Below are 17,651 nucleotides of genomic sequence, written 5' to 3'. Positions count from 1 at the left end.
AAAGCAGTGTGCTGTGGAGTAAACGCATCCAACATTTTTCATGCAATTTTCATAAATGTATGGAATTTTACAACTGTATAGTAGGATAAAGGTTCAATAACGAACTGGATTTTAGTGCAGTTCTATAACAGCAACACTAAAGTTAAAGAGGGGAATTGTCAATATTGCGAGAAAAGAAAAAGCCTGGAAAAGCTGTTATAAAATGTTTTAAAAGATGTGCTGAATTTTTATTTTGATGGCATTATGCATAAGTAACACAATAACACTTTTGTGGTTCTAATACACCATTGTGATGCTTGGTTAAATAACTTGCCTAGTAACTTGTCCGATGCAACAATGCCCCTTAAAGGGATTTAATCTTTTGGAAAACATAACACAGTTAAACCATTTTGCAGCTAATTATGTTGTGTCACATTTTTGTGATTAAATTAATAAATTCATTTACACCTATAATAAATAAATTATATCTTCCATGGCATTGCTCACGTTAAGTCAGATGATATGCTGTTTCATAAGCACAGAATCATTATACTAAGTTTTATCTTTGCAGCAGAATTATACAATGTCCCCTTAAGGCCACAAGATCTAATTGCTGTAAATAATTCAGTTAGATGTAATTCTTCTTTGGGACATCCTCAAGTCAATTAGAGGTTAATTATTTCTCTGGTTTTAAATTCCAGCATTTCCCCACAGTTGGAAAAAACATTAAGTAACTGTCTTTGTTTCTGATTTTGTAAAGATTGTTTTGTATCTGTAAGAAAGTATGATGCCTACAGTGTGATAGGCACACTGAAAACAATATAAATAGATAAGTTGGAGTAAACAAAATAAACAGGAATAATACTTGCTATTGAATCATAAACAAAAGTAAACTAATGTTTGAGTATCTCAATTTTTAATTTCAAGTAACTTTTGCAGTGCTTTTTAAATATTGGTTCATTGTGACAGCCCAACTGAGCTGAGCCATTCATCATACCATTAGATATATATCTATTTTGAATTTATCTCTTTTATATTGTAGAACATTTTTTATATGTTCTTCACACTAAAAATTAAAGCCAATCCTGATTTGGTCAGGCTACAGTATCTCTCAATGCTTTCCATTACTTGGAATGCCACCACCATGCTGTTGCAACCTGCCCTCACTAAGTCGGTTGCCGTTATTTTCTCCAAGAATATTGTTGTCTTTTCAGAGGGTATTGCTACCCTCTCTGAAGTTACAGAACCCGACTGAATGGTGCCACTGTTGTTCTCAAGATTGCCATTGATTCTCTTTACAAGGTCACCATTACCCATCCACTCTCCCATATAAATATAATTGGCTTCAAAAATTTAGCATATCACCCACAGCATAATTGAAATGGCTGCACATGAAACACAGATATGCTGTATGACATTTTTATGATCCTACTAAAATGCTGTTAAACTGATCATTTGTCATAGAAAATTCACCACCCTGGCTAAGCTCTAATTCTCGCTGCGTGCTTATGCGCCAGATGTTGTTGCACTGAGTAATGGAGGATAATAATTAGTCTAAATTCTACAGAGGATTTTTTACAGGGTTGTAAAATAGCATCCAAATAACCTGTTTAATTTCAATTATTGTGAATGGACACACATTAAAGTATACGAGGAGGTATATACTAAGGTATAGAAACAATAACAGGGATATTCTTTACTAGCAAGAAGCACTGTGCAATCTCAGTCTCTCTTCTATGAAATATTATTTGCAGCAAACATATTTAAATAGAATCATTTTAATCACTTTCATTCAGCTGGAAGCCAAAATGAATATTTAGGCATCATTTATCATGTTTGCCTCCTGTGCCTTTCTTTGCTAACTTTCCTGCAAATATTTTCCAAGCTCGGAACATTTTTCTAACATTAACCCTATGGGTTCTGACTTATCTCAAAAGGTTAACATTAGAATAGTGATAACCCATGAAGGACTGAAACTAGTTATGAAGATATATGTACATGACTGTAATTACAGCATGGTGGGATAGAACATTGTATGCATTGGGACATGCATTTTTTTGAGCTATAGCTGTTTCTGTGTTAGGTATCAGCCCTAAACACCACAGTACCAAGACTATTCTATATGGTGTTAAATTGACGAGTATGTAAACCATAATTCACGTGCCGATTTAGCAAACTTTCCAGCTGTCGCTGGTACTTGGGATATAGAGTAGTAGGGCCACACAACCTGTGATAACTTGAGGGATGATTACATCCTCTCCTTTGAGGAGTAGTTAATTAGCTGTTAAAATGGTTTCTAGTTTATTTGGAATTCCTGCCACATTGGGGCAAGGGTCTGCAATGCAGTTTTATTAGATTTTTGCTGGCCACACATGGATATGGTGATGTCTGTCTGGCTATGCCTCCTCCAAGGTGATCTTATGACCACCCAGGCTAATGTCTACAGGCAACAAAGAAAGAATACCTTACTACTGTGGCAATGTGGCAGAGATTTTTTTCTCACCCTGCTTTCTTCTAGCAGTGCCGCACTAAAATCCTGGAGGTAAAGGTCCACAACTTTTTTTGGTACCATCATATAATTAACTCTACAACAAACTTGAGAGAATCTTGCTTCTAGGTTAGCTTATTAATGTAAAAATGCTACTACATTTCTGTTATTTCTCAATGCATGTAATGAAATGACCAGAACATGTAAACAATGGTTGTGGAGTTAACTAAAGCCACAGGTAAACTGGTTTGGTGAAATCTACAAAATGGCTGCTGTAGTTGTTGAGTGCAGCCAGCATTGTTTTTTACAATGAGAACCTAGAGATTCTTATTTATGAACTTACCAAACATCAGACTTAACTTCATCCGTTCCTACTACAAGGAGGCTATATTAACTAGAGATCAGCCAGGAAATGATAAGGGTCAACCTCAGTGTTCAACCAATAGTGGGATGACTAAAGTGAGTGGGCACTGGAAAAGGCTGGGTTATTAGGACCCATTATATCGTCTACAGCATGTCAACAATGTCCTTAGTATTGTTTATAGGTGGTCCTGATTTATGCAAAGTTATAAGTAACTTTTTAGTTTTGTTAATAAGGATTTATGTCTCAAGAGAATATTTGAAGCGTATTAGATTTTGTAATACTGACATGCTGTCTCATTGTTTTTTGTCTTCTTTAGCCTTTGTATCCACGACGACACCCCTGCGATCTTTCAATCATGCGTTATATCCAGCGACTGTGGCGTTTCTGAATGGTCTGGATGGAGTTCATGCACTAAGACTTGTCAATCACCTGACTTGTCTCCGGGGTACAGAAGCAGGATTCGATTTATAAAGCATGTAGCAATAGGGGGTGGCAAAGATTGTCCCAATCTCGAGGAAAAAGAGACTTGTAATATTGGAGGGGAAGGATTACCACAATGTCCGAGGTATGTCCTACCTATGACTTCATTGTTTTCAAAAACAATATTAAATATTATATTTATAGTTTATACCTACAAACAACTCTGTTTGCTAATTATGCTTTATTACTTTATTTTTTCTAAATAAAGTTTTGCAGGACTGTAATACACCAACTTGTTTTTATATAGTGCACTTAACATAGCAAAATGTCCCAGGATCGTTCACAGGATAGGGATTCAGACACTTAGCAGGTGTTAGAAGATTTAGGTAGTTGACAGAAGGTGAACAGCTTTGAGGCTGAATTTGAAGGTATGGAAAAATGTTGCAAGGAGGAGAGGATTAGGAAGAGCATTCCAGAGTGCAAGGCAATGAATGCTGAAAACTGGTGCAGTGAAGGAAGGGGGAAACATACAGTTGGCCAGAGTTGGAAGAGTGTGACATGAGCTGGTATGTCAAGCTGAATGAAATTGAAGAGCTAGAATGGGGTGAGAGGATTTGTTAATGAGGATAAGTATTTTGAAATCAAAGCATTTGACGGGCAAAGAGCTAGTAGAGGATCACTAGGAAAGGGATACTAGGTATGGGAAAGGCTGCGGATGTTGGAGGTTTGGGCAAGTTGGAGATTGCATACAGTGGAACTTGAGAGGCAGTAAGTAGAGTATTAGAAAAACCGAGTCCAGGGGTGTGATTAAAAACATTGATGAGATTTTCAGTATGGTGGTGCTGGAAGCAGATAATGTTAAGGAAGTGAAAATAGACTGCTTTGGTGATGGCTAGGATATGAAATTTGAAGCTCAGCTCAAGGTCAAATAGGATATTGAGGTTGTACATTGCTGGGTTGAGCCTGAATCAGAATAACTGATAAAGCAGAAGCAAGAAAGTGTGTTTTCATATGAAAATTAAGATACATTATCAGGTACAGTAAACTTACAGCTGGTTAATTTTTATGACAGTTTTAACTGGTTTGACCGTTGAAATGCAAGGCATGGCCTTTACTGCAGTAACTATGTTGAATTCTTGTTTATGAGCAGCATTGAGATTAAAACTTGCAATTATGAAAATAGAAACCAAGCATAGTGTGAAAATAGGAATAAAAACATCACAAATTAATGGGCAAAACAACTGGAGTATTGGAAGGGAAGGATAATACACGCTTGTGATAAACAAAACTGAAAATATTTCTAAAAAAATGAGTTTTGTTAGCTGTGTGACGGCATTAATATTTCAACTAAAAGGTTCAAGTTTGTATTCCAGCCTCAACTGAGAATGAGGTTGACAATTCTTACGGGATATGATTAGTTGGTTCACAGCTCAGATATTACATGGTGCATGGTACAGCAGCTGAGTGTTATAGCATAGGACCGCACTTAGGAAGACTGGCAGGCCCACCCTGCTTCACATAAGTGTATCTTCTGTAAGAAGCTCATTGGGCAGCGCTGATAGCAGCTGGAGAGATGATGATGGTAATTTGCATCCTAGATTGGTCCACCTTTACTAGCAGGGTGATAGTACTGAGGTACTAAAGAGGGGAACTTAAATAACTATGTTGCTGCACTTCCTGAGATAACCATCAACTCAGGAGTTATAGTAAACTTTCAACTCAACAGACAGTTCCTCAAACTCACCATTACTATTTGATGCTTTGCTCATTCTAGTGGCCCATGGCTTTCCACAGAACCTAAACTTTGAAATAATTCTAGAGCATGACACTGTTATCAAGTCACTGCCCATTAAGTACTATTTGTGAGAGGTGAATTAGGACAAGTAATAAATGCATAAAAATATCACTGCTCTCTATATCTTTCCATTTTCAAATCTTTAACATAAAAACATCTACCTGTGTTTTTCCTCCTTTGGGATTTAAATAAAGAATAGAATAAGCTGATATTTTTAAGACAGATTATTGATATGAGTGTGCATGCTTCAGAATCATCTGTCCATCACAAGCGTATTTTAGAAACTACAGTAATTGTGAATTCACGTAGCTTCAGCATCCCGTTATAGTATTCTCAGGTTGACATAAGATAGCTGGGAAATACGCAATATATATTTACGCAGAAATATTATAGCATAGATCAGAGAAATACGCTACAATAATCTATATATGATATAATATACGGTTAGCAACGCATTACATCATATGCTCAAGGCAGTAATTCAATCGAGCGCATTGAAAGTGAAGCTTGAGCAGTTTAAGAATGTCAGCAGAACTGCTTGATTGAATTACTGTCTTGTAATACACTGCCAGACATTTATAGTTCTTTAGTGTAGTGTGCAATATAGATAGTAGCATTAATGGTTTCATTTTCTTGTTGTAGTTCTGAAACCCAGTCACCGAGGGAAGCTGAGTTGAAGGGGTGATTTTACAAATCTGCTTCGCTGCTGGCAGTGCATATTGGAAATTTTTGATAGGTGAGGGTGTTGAGGGGTATGAAACAAAGGTGGATAAATGGAGTTGAAATACAGATCAGCCTTGATCTAATTAAATGGCAGAACAGGCTCGAGGGGCTGAATGGCCTACTCCTGTTCCTGTGTTCCTATTAGGCATGCACTGCCCACGATTAAAATGAATGGTCAGAAAACTGTGGGCAGAGCACACCCGAATTTCCACTTTGTGCTGGTGGCAAGGCAGCACACACTTGGAAAATTACCCGCTATGTATTAGACAAGGTTGGGATTCAAAGCTAGGGCCTCTGAATAGAAGTCTAAGGCTCCACCAAAAGAGCCAGTGGGGTGTGTACAATAAGTTTAAGTTCTGAACACAAGTACCTGGAATTTTGCAGCTCACTCACTAATGATTAGCTATGGACACATCACATATTGCTCTAAGCAGACTGCAGAATACCAGTCCACCCGGCGAAATTAACTATTTGGAAAAACATTTGCTGAATCTACTCCACTTTACACTTACAGGGAGATGATCTGTTCTGAGATACCAATGCAAAAGTTAACCACACATGAACTCTACCAGACAATAGATAGATCAATTCATGGCAAGCCTCCAACGAAATGATTTCCCATTGAATAGAAACACAGCATGAAAGGAGATCTATAATCATTCAGGGACAGAGCTATTAATCTCTGTGTGGCTTTTTTTTCCCCCATTTATTTATTCTTCAGTGCCAGCGACAAGAAGTCTGTAAGATCCTGTGTGGCAAAATGACGGCTGAAATACTTTCATTTCTGAGAATTAAACCAAGAGATGTTTTTATTCTATTTCAGGTCATTTTTAGAATGAAGTAGCATGTTCTAGACGGCAACCTAAACAAACTGCAACACATGAAACATGGTTCTCCTTAAACACAGAGTGAAAAGTATTAATCTTGTATATTGAGGACATGTTATAACCAGCTTGAATAATACATGATAAATATGAAATGAGCAACAAGGCTAACCAGGTTCTTTGAGATGTGTGATTTTGTGATGTTACTTCAACGTTGTGATGATGTACCAGTGAAAGAATGATTGTTATATCCATTGATAGGTGCCAGAAAAATAAATAAAAGTAAATGGAGACAATAATAAATATGTGGAAATAATTAGCAGACAGTCTACTCATTGAAGGACTCAGATGTTGCATAAATCACCAGAAGGAAGCTCAAATACTTTGCGGTCATCATCTGAATCCTGGGATGAAATTACTGCCAGGAAATCACACTCGTATCCAGAATCCTTTATATTGTGCAGCTGGCAAGGGCAGATTATTTTCATTTTTTCTCTTTTTTTTGCTCATGTAAGTTATCATGATGGACATTAGCCACAAGGATCCTCCTTTCAGTTGATGCGTAATGACTCCCATACTTAGTGATCAACAATTGTAATAAAATCACTGGAAATTTGTTGTGATAATTTGCAGTCAGTTGTTTGTCTGTCTATGTCTACCTAAATAAAAATATACTAAATAATAATGCTCAAAATAAACCCAGATGAGCAATCTGTAAATATAGAGATGTTGTTTTGGAGTACCCAGGTTCATTTTTACCTTAGAATCTTTTGAACTACACTCAATATGAAACAGCATACCCATCAAATTAGATCTGCACTATTAATAGCATTGGTTTTCTCCACAAATTCTTCCAAAAGCCTGTCTGAGGTAATAGCAACCTATGTCAAGTACTCCAAAATCAAAATTGAGTGAATTACAGCCTGAACTGCAATATATACACAGCGTGGGATTCTTTCACTTGTTAACTCGCCATGGTCTTCTTTGCAGCAGCTTTAACTTGCTATCCTTTTATTACTGTGACTTGTTAATGACAGCTCAACCGTGAATAGCTTCCAGAAATGATGATTCCTCAGCAGAATTCGAGTGAATTGTTACTTCCAGTTATCCAGCTTATTGATCACAGGGACCACCATTAATCAAGGACCAACTTACACTGCAATAATTCAGAATGATTTGCATGCACATGTTAATGCTCTCAAAAACAGACCACAAAATAGTGAAGGACAAGTCAGACAGCAGACCTTTTTGTTATATTGTTAAAGCAGATTGGGTGAAATTTCTACAAAATATGCAGTGATCAAACTAATCTTGCAGACTGTATCAAGTTGACAGTGACTGTGTTCTCTCTTTAAACTTTTGACTTGTTTTTCACTTTTTGGGAAAGGAAAGATTTTTTTTTGTTTATCAAGGAGAATAGAGCATTCTCCGCTACCACTGCACCCCACCGCCCCCACCCGGCCACAGTTTGTCTCTCTGGAAATCAAGCACTTCCAAGTCAGGAATGGTTGTATCTTAGATGCAAGGTAGATTTCTTTACACTGCCCCAATAATATGAATTCATCTTTACTTCAGAAGAGTACCCCTGCTGCAGGGGTGTCCATGCCTTTTGTCTTTGTGGTCCACATAAGTGCTTTCCATGGAACCTCATGTTTAAATGACTGCTCCCATTAATTTGAACATATACCAAGTTGCTGATGCTGTACTAATAATTTTTTGGACTTGGGATCTATACACCAACAGTTTTGTGCTCTGCATTTCACCCATTAACAACCAGGTTGAGAGTGCTTAAACAAATTTTACATAAATACAAGTTCTTTCATTCTTTCTTATGTAGTGCCTTTCATGTCGTCCGACTACATTTTCAAAAGAACCTCATTGGCTGTAAAGCACTTTAGGACGTCTTGATGTCATGAAAGGCGCTATATAAATACAAGTCTTTCTTTCTTATTCACAACCAATAAATTAAGATCCTTATAGTTTATAGATGGTTTTAATTCCATCAGTCTGGGCTAGACTCCAATTCAGGTCTGAGAGGTTAAAGGAATGGTGAACTGGGAATGCTCAGTTCATAGACATTTCCACAGACACATTCAAAACTGTATTTCTGTAGAGCTATTGTAATATGCTCTTCAGCAACGTGGAAAGTGATGGGCTGAAATAATTTATACCCTGACCAAGTAGTCCTCCCTCCCACAGACAAAACAGCAGAAGCTCTCAAAATGCATCATCAGGGATGCTATGTGAATGAGGAGTCTGAATGTCAATTAAGAGACTGGGAATTGAACTTTGGTCATAAGTGTGTGTGTATATATATATATATATATATATATATAAAACAATATCTTTAACGTCAGTAGATTGTGGAATAAATTGATGCACCATGAAGTACAAGCTTTTATTGATAAGATGAACTACCCATCCTTCTTGGTTGGTTAGCCAGTATTATATATGTACATGTTTATAAAATATTTAAAATATTATTTTATGTCGGTTGTTTTGAAATCAACGGAACTACTTTTTCATTTCCATTTGCTTTGTTGGAAGGGACAATGGTGTAGATCTTGACTTTGTGCGACAGTGTAAAACGGGTGATCATGAGTCGGCAGACCATTTTACATCTCTCTCGATTTTTATTTGCATTGAAGTCAATGGATATTAAAATCGTGAGAAATGTCAAACAGTCTGCCGATTCGCTATCACCCATTTTACACAATCGCACAAAGTCAAGGTCTACCACAATATGTTTTTATATATAATAGTTATTTCACTTCATTGTAAAAGCAATACTGCTTGTAGTACTTGGCTGAAAAATGTTTCTAAACAGAATTAAGGAATCCAATAAAATTTCTTGTTCTTAAAAGTCAAATGCCACATTCTTATATTGCTTCTGAGACCATCTGGACTTACTTCTATAACTAAAGGGTCTGATATCAATTTAAGGCAGCATTTATAGTCTTATCACGAACCATAATTTCATAAGAATCACTATAGCTACATTGCGTTTATTATGGGGGATTGTGTACTGCTTCATTGTATAACCCGTTCCTGCTCAGTGTTGTTTACATTGGCAGCAATGTGTAGTCCTATCATTTTTTGCTAAACAATGCTCCCTCACTTACATAGCTGTCTTTTTAAATAATATATATGCATTGCATATAGAATTGTGGGAAATATAGAGTTGGCCAGCTCTCTTTGGAAAAAAGTTATTCATTTAAGATGCCCCATGCCTAAGGGATGCTTCTTTAATGACTACCCTCCTCCCTGGCATTATTTTGTTTTTGTAAGAGTGCAGCATGTTAAAAATTTTGTATAAAAATTCCAATTCCTTTTAATTTTTTGATTGCAAAATTTATATTTTGTTTGGATGGGAAGGCTTATTTACTAGTCTGCTAATTTATTTTCAAAAAAATCATCTGATTTGAAAACTGCTTGCTGATAGCTAAATTGTTGTTTATTCAGTGTTCAAAATACCAGAGACATATTCAGTATTGGATTTTGCCTCAGACTCCAGAGGATCACAGTTTCACAACTAAATGCCAAACTACAGTAGCACGGTTGATGCACACAAGGAGATAACCGAGTGCATGTCTTGGGAGTCTCAGCTATTACCTTGTTTGTAATTGAATGCAACAAGCTATGTAAGTGCTTGTTACTTAGTGCCAAGGTAGCAGACAGAGCTATGTCAGAGCTATGTACTTGCTTGAAACACATTGATATTACTTCATAGGGTAAACAAACTGTGGTACACTTACCCATTCTATCATATTACCCCATTATCGCTATATACAATCCATGAAACAATTACATGTTAATGAACAAAACTCTATACTCTTTGTTGACACTCTTTAATCATCAGTGGCTTTGTTTGTCGTCATCAAAGATACGGGTCTAATCCTGTTGATGGAAAGGAATGCTGCTTGGAATAATTGTAAAATTTGACTGTTATGCGCTTTTTCATATTTCCCGATGAGCACAGATTCATGAATGCTAAGAAATGCATTGGCTACCTAGAGGAGGCGTGAAAGTTCATTTCGTCAGGATATTCCAAAAGGCTTCAAATCTAATGTATTACTTTTGAAATGTAGCCACTTTTGTATTATAGGCAAGCATGACAACCAATTTGTGCACAAGGTCCCACAAATGGCAACTGGGATAAATGACTCGTTAATCTGTTATGGCGATGTTGGAATGTTGGCCGCGATGTTGGAATGTTGGCCGGGATGCTGGAGAACTCCGTTTTTCTTAAAATAGTGCAGAGTTGTCCAATAGAAATCAGCGACTAGCTACAGGTGTCACCATTTTAGCCACAAATTTCAGTAGAAATTGCCTTACATGCACTTACTCAATACAGGTGAATGTACTTAACAGACATCTACCACCATTCAGTAATTAAGGAAGTAAAGCACTCACAATTTAAAAAAAAAGTCTCACACTCTGCTTTACAACTTACCATTTTACCAACAAATGCACAAAAAAGTTAAAGTACACATACATACGCCACACAAATATGAGTATTGAGATCACATGCCCAACAATGGTATCTACTTCTTATTTTTATTTAGTAATCAGAAATGCAATTAGACACACTTGGATTCCCAATTAGCTACATATGGCTGGTGGCTAATGTATTGGACAACACTGAAGTAGTATCATAGAATCTTTTGTGTCCACCTGAACGGGCAGACTGTACCTCGGTTTAACAATTTATCCAAAAGATGGCATCTTAAATACTTCCTCAGTACTGCACAGAAGTGTCATTTAAGATCAAGCGCTCAAGTCCTGGAGTGTGACTTGGACCCACAATCTTTTGACTTAGAGGTGAGAGTGCCACCACTGAGCCAAGCTGACACTAAGAGGATTAAGTGAAGTTTCCCTAGTTGTATTGCTGACACTCAGCTGGGGAGCTATATGATCTATAAACATGGCCATTCATTGCTTCTTGTGCAGATCCGATATTGTCTATGTCTACATAATAAAACAATTCAAAATAATGTGGTGGGAGGATGCATGAGAGGTGGAATGATGTGAATGGGGTAAATTGCGCATGGAACAAACAGAAAAAGTTTTTATAAATATATTAAGAGAAAGAGAGTGGTAAAGGGGAATGTGGGCCCATTAAAGATGGATGCAGATGAGACTATAATGGATAATAAGGAAATGGCAGCTTTGTTAAATGAGTACTTTGTATTTTTTTTCACAGTGTAGCATGAGGACAAAATAGCAGCGGTATAGAGGAACCTAAAAATAGGTCAAGGAGAGGAACTTAGTGGATTTACTATAAGTGATGTGATGGTGTCTGGCATTGAAGAGTTCAAATCCAAGGAACAGTTGCTCCAGATTTCTTGTCTCACGACCATTGCCGAACCATGTTTTTGGATGATGTTAGCTCACTGCTCACTTATTTCTGGGATTGTGATATTTTGATGCTTTATCATTATCAGCTTTAATAGCGCGAGAACATCAATATTCAATTCATACAGCAACTTGGTCAAATAGTTACATTTTGCAGGTGAGAAGCTATCCACGTTGAGGTGATAGACACGTAGATGTGGCCTATGTCTCCTTTTTGATGGTCATAAAAAGGACCATCTTGATTAGGATCATCGAGTATGTTGCTTTTTGAACTGGGAGGCTTTCAATTGGCACTTGGCCTCCTTATTGATGGCATTGGTCATGCTGGTACACTTAACAGAGAGGGCCACGAGAAGGTTGCCATCTTCCTCTCCTTAATATAAGTTTAAAAAATGCTAGTGGTAAAAATAATGGGATTTAAGATAACCAAATCTCCAGGGCCTTACTGCCCCAGGGTATTAAAAGAAATAGGTGAGGAAATTACTGATGCATTAGCCATAATTTTCCAATGCTCCCCAGATTCAGGAATTGTGCCCTTGGATTCGAAAATTGCAAATGTCCCTGCACTATTTAAAGAGGGCGAGAGGGAGAAACCAGATAACTACAGACTTGTCAGTTTAACATATCTTGTGGGGGAGTTACTGGAATTTATCATCAGAAACAGAGTGACTGAGTACTTGGACAAGTATCAGCTGATCAGAGAATTGGGTAGGTCATGTCTGACTAGTTGAATTGTTTGAGGAGATTATTAGCATAGTGGAAAGGGGAGTGTCTATGGATGTTGTCTATATGGACTTCGAGAAGACATTTGATAAGGTGAGATTAATAGCAAAAATAATATGTGACAATTGGTGTTGCCCAAGGAACTGTGGATGGGAGAAGGAAGTTACAAAGGGGTATAGACAGACTAAGTGAACGGACAGATGGATTTCAATGTGGGGACGTGTGAGGTCATCCACTTTGGATCTGTGAAGGCCAAATCAAATATTTTTCTTAATGGTGAGAGATTAGGAACTGTGGAGAAGCTAAGGGATTTAGCTGTCCATGTACACAAATCACTAAAGGCTAGTGCACATGTACAAATAGTAATAAAAAAAACTCCTGGAATGTAGGCCTTTATCTCAAGGGGGTTAGAATTCGAAAGTGAGGAAGTGATGCTTCAGTTGTACAGAGTCTTAGACAGACCCCATCTGGAGTACTGCGTTCAGATTTGGACACTGCACTTCAGGAAAGATATATTGGTCCTGGAAGCATGTTTTCACACAAAGGGTAGTGGAAATCTGGAACTTGCTGCCCCAAAAGGCTGTGGATGCTGGTTCAATTTAAATTTTCAAGTCTGAGATCAATAGATTTTTGTTGGTGAGAGTATCGAATAATATGGAACAAAGGCGGATGAATGGAGTTGAAGTACAGATCAGCCATGATCGAATTGAATTGGAACAGGCTCAAAGGACTATATCGCCTGCTCCTATCTTCCTATAATATTTTGGAAAATGTTAGATGTGTAGTAATTATGACAATAATTTGCATTCAAAAGTTGATTGAGTGCTTTACTCCATTTGCCTACTTATTTTTATAATGTATAAATTATATACTTTTTGGTGGGGAGGTAAACATTTATTACCTTTTCCATTTCATCCACAATTCCTCACAGTATTGTTACATAGCTTGGGGCTGCATTCTCCTTCCAAGAAAGACAAGTCAGTTTTAGCTCTAATCAGTCTATCTCCCTCAAAATGAAGCTTCTCATTGTTGCCCATTAGGCTGTGTTTGGGAAATATGAAGCTTTACTTTCCCTAACTTATACAAATGAATAATATAAATATACAGATCACAGCATTGGGTTAAATCAGTCAACAGCTCAACATTCCATTACCAAACTGTACCCATTTGAACACTGAATATCCCTTGTATCTTTCTCATGTTTTCCAGCAAATGATTTTTAAGAAAGTTGTTTCCAGTACTTCATAATTTAAAATGTGGAATGCAAGTACACTTCTCAGTCCACAGTATCTGCAAAGTCAAATCTTTACATTATTTTTAATACTGAAATATTGTTGCACTTTGGGAGTTATTCAATGACCTGCAGTTATCTTTTCGCTCTCAATGAAATTTTAAAAATGATTTCAAATCTTTTTTTTCACAAACACTTATTTACAGATGAACTGTGGTTATTGTATGTTCTAAAATTTAGAGACATGGACAACTACAAAGTTTGAGTCTAGCGCATTAAAATATGAAATTGTTGCTAAGCACAAATCAATGAACATAAATGTGAGTGGCGACACTCGTGCTTATTACAGACGGGTAAATTTGTGAATTTCCAATGAAATTTCTGATGTATGGACATTTACAAATAGAACGAAAGGAAACAATTTGTTGCTTTCATTTTCCACTAGGTATGTTTGGAAAACCACTGACTGGGACGAGTGCCAGGTGACTCCTCTACTCAGTCAGCAGGACCGGCGCAGAAGCAATCAATCAACCTTATGTGGAGGTGGCATACAGACACGAGAGGTTTACTGTGCACAGAAAACAGGGGAAGTTAACAAACAGAAATTAAAAGAAGGTATTGTAATCATGCATACTTATCTGATATTTCCCTTTTTGTAAGAATAAAAGCCTGGATGTACATGCATGCATTTCATGTAAAGATTGGGATGTCTGCACTGGGTAAAGCTGTAGTGAGATTCCTAGTTAATATTATGTATATAGCTTATCTTATCACTTAAAATGCCAAACCACATATTAGCCCAGAAATTGCTTCTAAAATAACGGTGAGCCTAACAGCACTCACCGTTATTAGTGGTGAAATCGAAGAGCAAGTTCCAGCGACTGCACATGCACGGTTAAACGCGAAAATCCGGAACTTGCTCTTCCTGATTTGCCAGCGATGTGACAGCTTCACCTTAAAGGGACATCACCGGCTGCAATCAATGGACCAGTGCCAACTTGCCCTCCTGCCCAGCTGGAAACGAACTAATCACGTCACAAAACAGGTACGCTCAATTTTTTTATGTCTCAACTAAGTTTTAACAATGTGGTAAGTATTAATGACTGCCAAACAACCTCTCCGGCACTAAAAATTAACTTTGAAAACTATGGTGTTTCATTACTCCTGATTTTAATAGTTTTTGCACATTTTAAGAAAAAAATTTTAAATTTGGAATGTTTAAAAAAAAATGTTTTTAACTTTTTCCTTCTGTTTCTTTTATCTCAGTCTTTTAATCTGATCTATTTTGCTTTCTCTGTCATTTTACAATACCTTGTCGGGCACATCCGAGTTTTTAGTCTGCGTTGTTTGCCTATGAACTGCACTTCCTGGTTCTCACAGCGTAGCTTCAAGCTGGTTGGTTGAGGGGCCTTAGCGATCCTTTCGCCACTCACACAGCCCGAGAAAGAACACTGATGTTATTTGAACTCGCAGTTCAAGCAAGTTGCCGCCAAAAAGGACGTGGTAACTTAGTGGGTGAATTTAAATCATTGCTGGTTCACTGCTCGGAGCAATTTACGGGCCATTAGCAAAAGCTGAAATCTTTAAAGTTTATTCACGTGTTCCAGCAGTTGACTACTGCCAGAATTTACTGATTCAATTTGTTCCAGTACATTTCATTTTTATCACCAAGCAGAAGAGAGCAGCACAAGTACAATTAAATAATTTAACAGCTCTTATAAGAAGGAATATCATTGAATAATGAATGGTAAATCTAAGACCTGCAAGTAGTTGTACATACAAAATGACAACGTGTGCTACAGCAGCTTTTAATCCTTTAAATGTTGAAAAATACTTGTAGGTTTCAAAATACAGTAATACTTTCTTTCACATAACATCTGCAAAATATTTTTGATTTATTAATAATGAATATTATAATGTAGAACTAGAGATATTGACATTGCTAAATTCATAGTATTCTGAGAATGAACAAGAATATTGTAATCTTATTGGGCCAGAAATCGTGCAGAGTGGCAAGGCAACGCTCACCGCAGGTCCTGCGAATTTAATTAACGGAAATACTTACAGCGAGCTCTGTGGTGTCCAATTGCTTGAATTTGAAGTTTAAGCAAAATGTGCGCTATCAACCGAGCCTCTGAGCAGCGTGAGTTGCCGCACGGCTGGAAAAGTGTGTGAGGAGAAGACACTCCCACAAAATCTGTCAGGAAGAGATATCACGGCCTCAGATTCAGGCTGCATTGCTCAAGCAGGCAAGCAGACTTCATTCATTTAGGAACATAGGAACAGGAGTAGGCCATTCAGCCCCTCGTGCCTGCTCCGCCATTTGATAAGGTCATGGCTGATCTGTGATCTAACTCCATATACCTGCCTTTGGCCCATATCCCTTTATACCTTTGGTTGCCAAAAAGCTATCTATCTCACATTTAAATTTAGCAATTGAGCTATTATCAATTGCCATTTGCGGAAGAGAGTTCCAAACTTCTACCACCCTTTGTGTGTAGAAATGTTTTCTAATCTCGCTCCTGAAAGGTCTGGCTCTAATTTTTAGACTGTGCCCCCTACTCCGAGAATCCGCAACCAGCGGAAATAGTTTCTCTCTATCCACCCTATCTGTTCCCCTTAATATCTTATAAACTTCGATCAGATCACCCCTTAACCTTCGAAACTCTAGAGAATACAACCCCAACTTGTGTAATCTCTCCTCGTAACTTAAAGTTAGTATTCTGGATATCATTGTAAATAAAGATTTTATATTTTCTTAATGAAAAGCCAAAGAAATAATTGAATTAAATTAAAGAGACAGAAGGGAAATTTTAAATTTTTTTTTAATGACCAAAATCTATTAAAATAAGGAGTAATATGAGACTCCACATTTTTAAAAGTTGATTTTTAGTTGTTTGGCCGCCATTAAGACTAACTGTGCTGTTAAGACTTAGTTTAGATCTGGTATTTTTAAGCATACTTGTTTGGTGGCGTAATTAGTTACTTGTCAGCTGGACAGATAAGCAAGTTTGTGCTTTTCCAATGATTTCCCTGATTGCAGCATGCGATGGCCCTTTAATTCGAAGCTGTCATATCGTCAGCGAACCACTAGGAGCAAGTTCATGATTTCTGCGTTTCACTGCGCATGTGCAAACGCGGGAACTTGCTCCTTCAATTCACCACTAAGAACTGAGAGCACTGTTGAGCTCCACCGTTATTTCGGGAGCGATTTCTGGCCCATTATATTTGTCACATTGCTATGAGGGTGTCACTGGATTCCTTGCAGTTAAAATATATACCTATATTTGTGACTTTCTTTGTTGCTGGTGCCACTATATAAAGCACTGTATCTCCGCCGGTACTATTCTTCTACTGTCTATCACACTAATGTCTCCCATAAAATATGCTGGATCAGCAATAGTTCTCATTTTCACATTTAGGAGTGAATACACCATATCCATCTTCATCTCCATCCATTGACTATTCTGTCAGCCATATGTTTGTTTCTGTCTTTCTGTCCCGTATATAATTTACAAGCTTCTTTGCTTGGCTGCCCATCTTTATTGTTCACTCTTTGTTGATTGCAACTGAGGTGCAGTCATATGAAAAAAAAAATAGCCTTTACTGTAGTCTCTTAACTTAGTGCTATAAATTTTCTTGTGGAAAGGCTTCAGAAGTAGTCCAACTAAAGCAAAGATGTGATTCCTTTGAAGCTATTGCATACTTTTGAATTGGCTGTGATTTAAAGACAGGTACCAGTCTTAAAA

The 17,651-nt window shown here is 37.3% G+C and overlaps 1 protein-coding gene across 5 annotated transcripts in view; it reads left to right on the top strand.

Annotated features, from left to right (window-relative positions):
• Positions 1 to 17,651, top strand: part of thsd7ba (thrombospondin, type I, domain containing 7Ba) — a 646,137-nt gene that overhangs the window by 248,863 nt on the left and 379,623 nt on the right. For all 5 annotated transcript variants that reach the window (XM_067987207.1, XM_067987208.1, XM_067987209.1 and 2 more), the window contains exons 4-5: positions 3,148 to 3,396; positions 14,348 to 14,517. In XM_067987207.1, coding sequence (XP_067843308.1) covers positions 3,148 to 3,396; positions 14,348 to 14,517 — 419 coding nt within the window. The remainder of the gene's footprint in view (positions 1 to 3,147; positions 3,397 to 14,347; positions 14,518 to 17,651) is intronic.

The sequence above is a fragment of the Heptranchias perlo genome, chromosome 7, assembly GCF_035084215.1.
Source record: "Heptranchias perlo isolate sHepPer1 chromosome 7, sHepPer1.hap1, whole genome shotgun sequence".
NCBI lineage: Eukaryota > Metazoa > Chordata > Chondrichthyes > Hexanchiformes > Hexanchidae > Heptranchias > Heptranchias perlo.
This window is presented reverse-complemented; position numbering and strand designations above follow the sequence as displayed.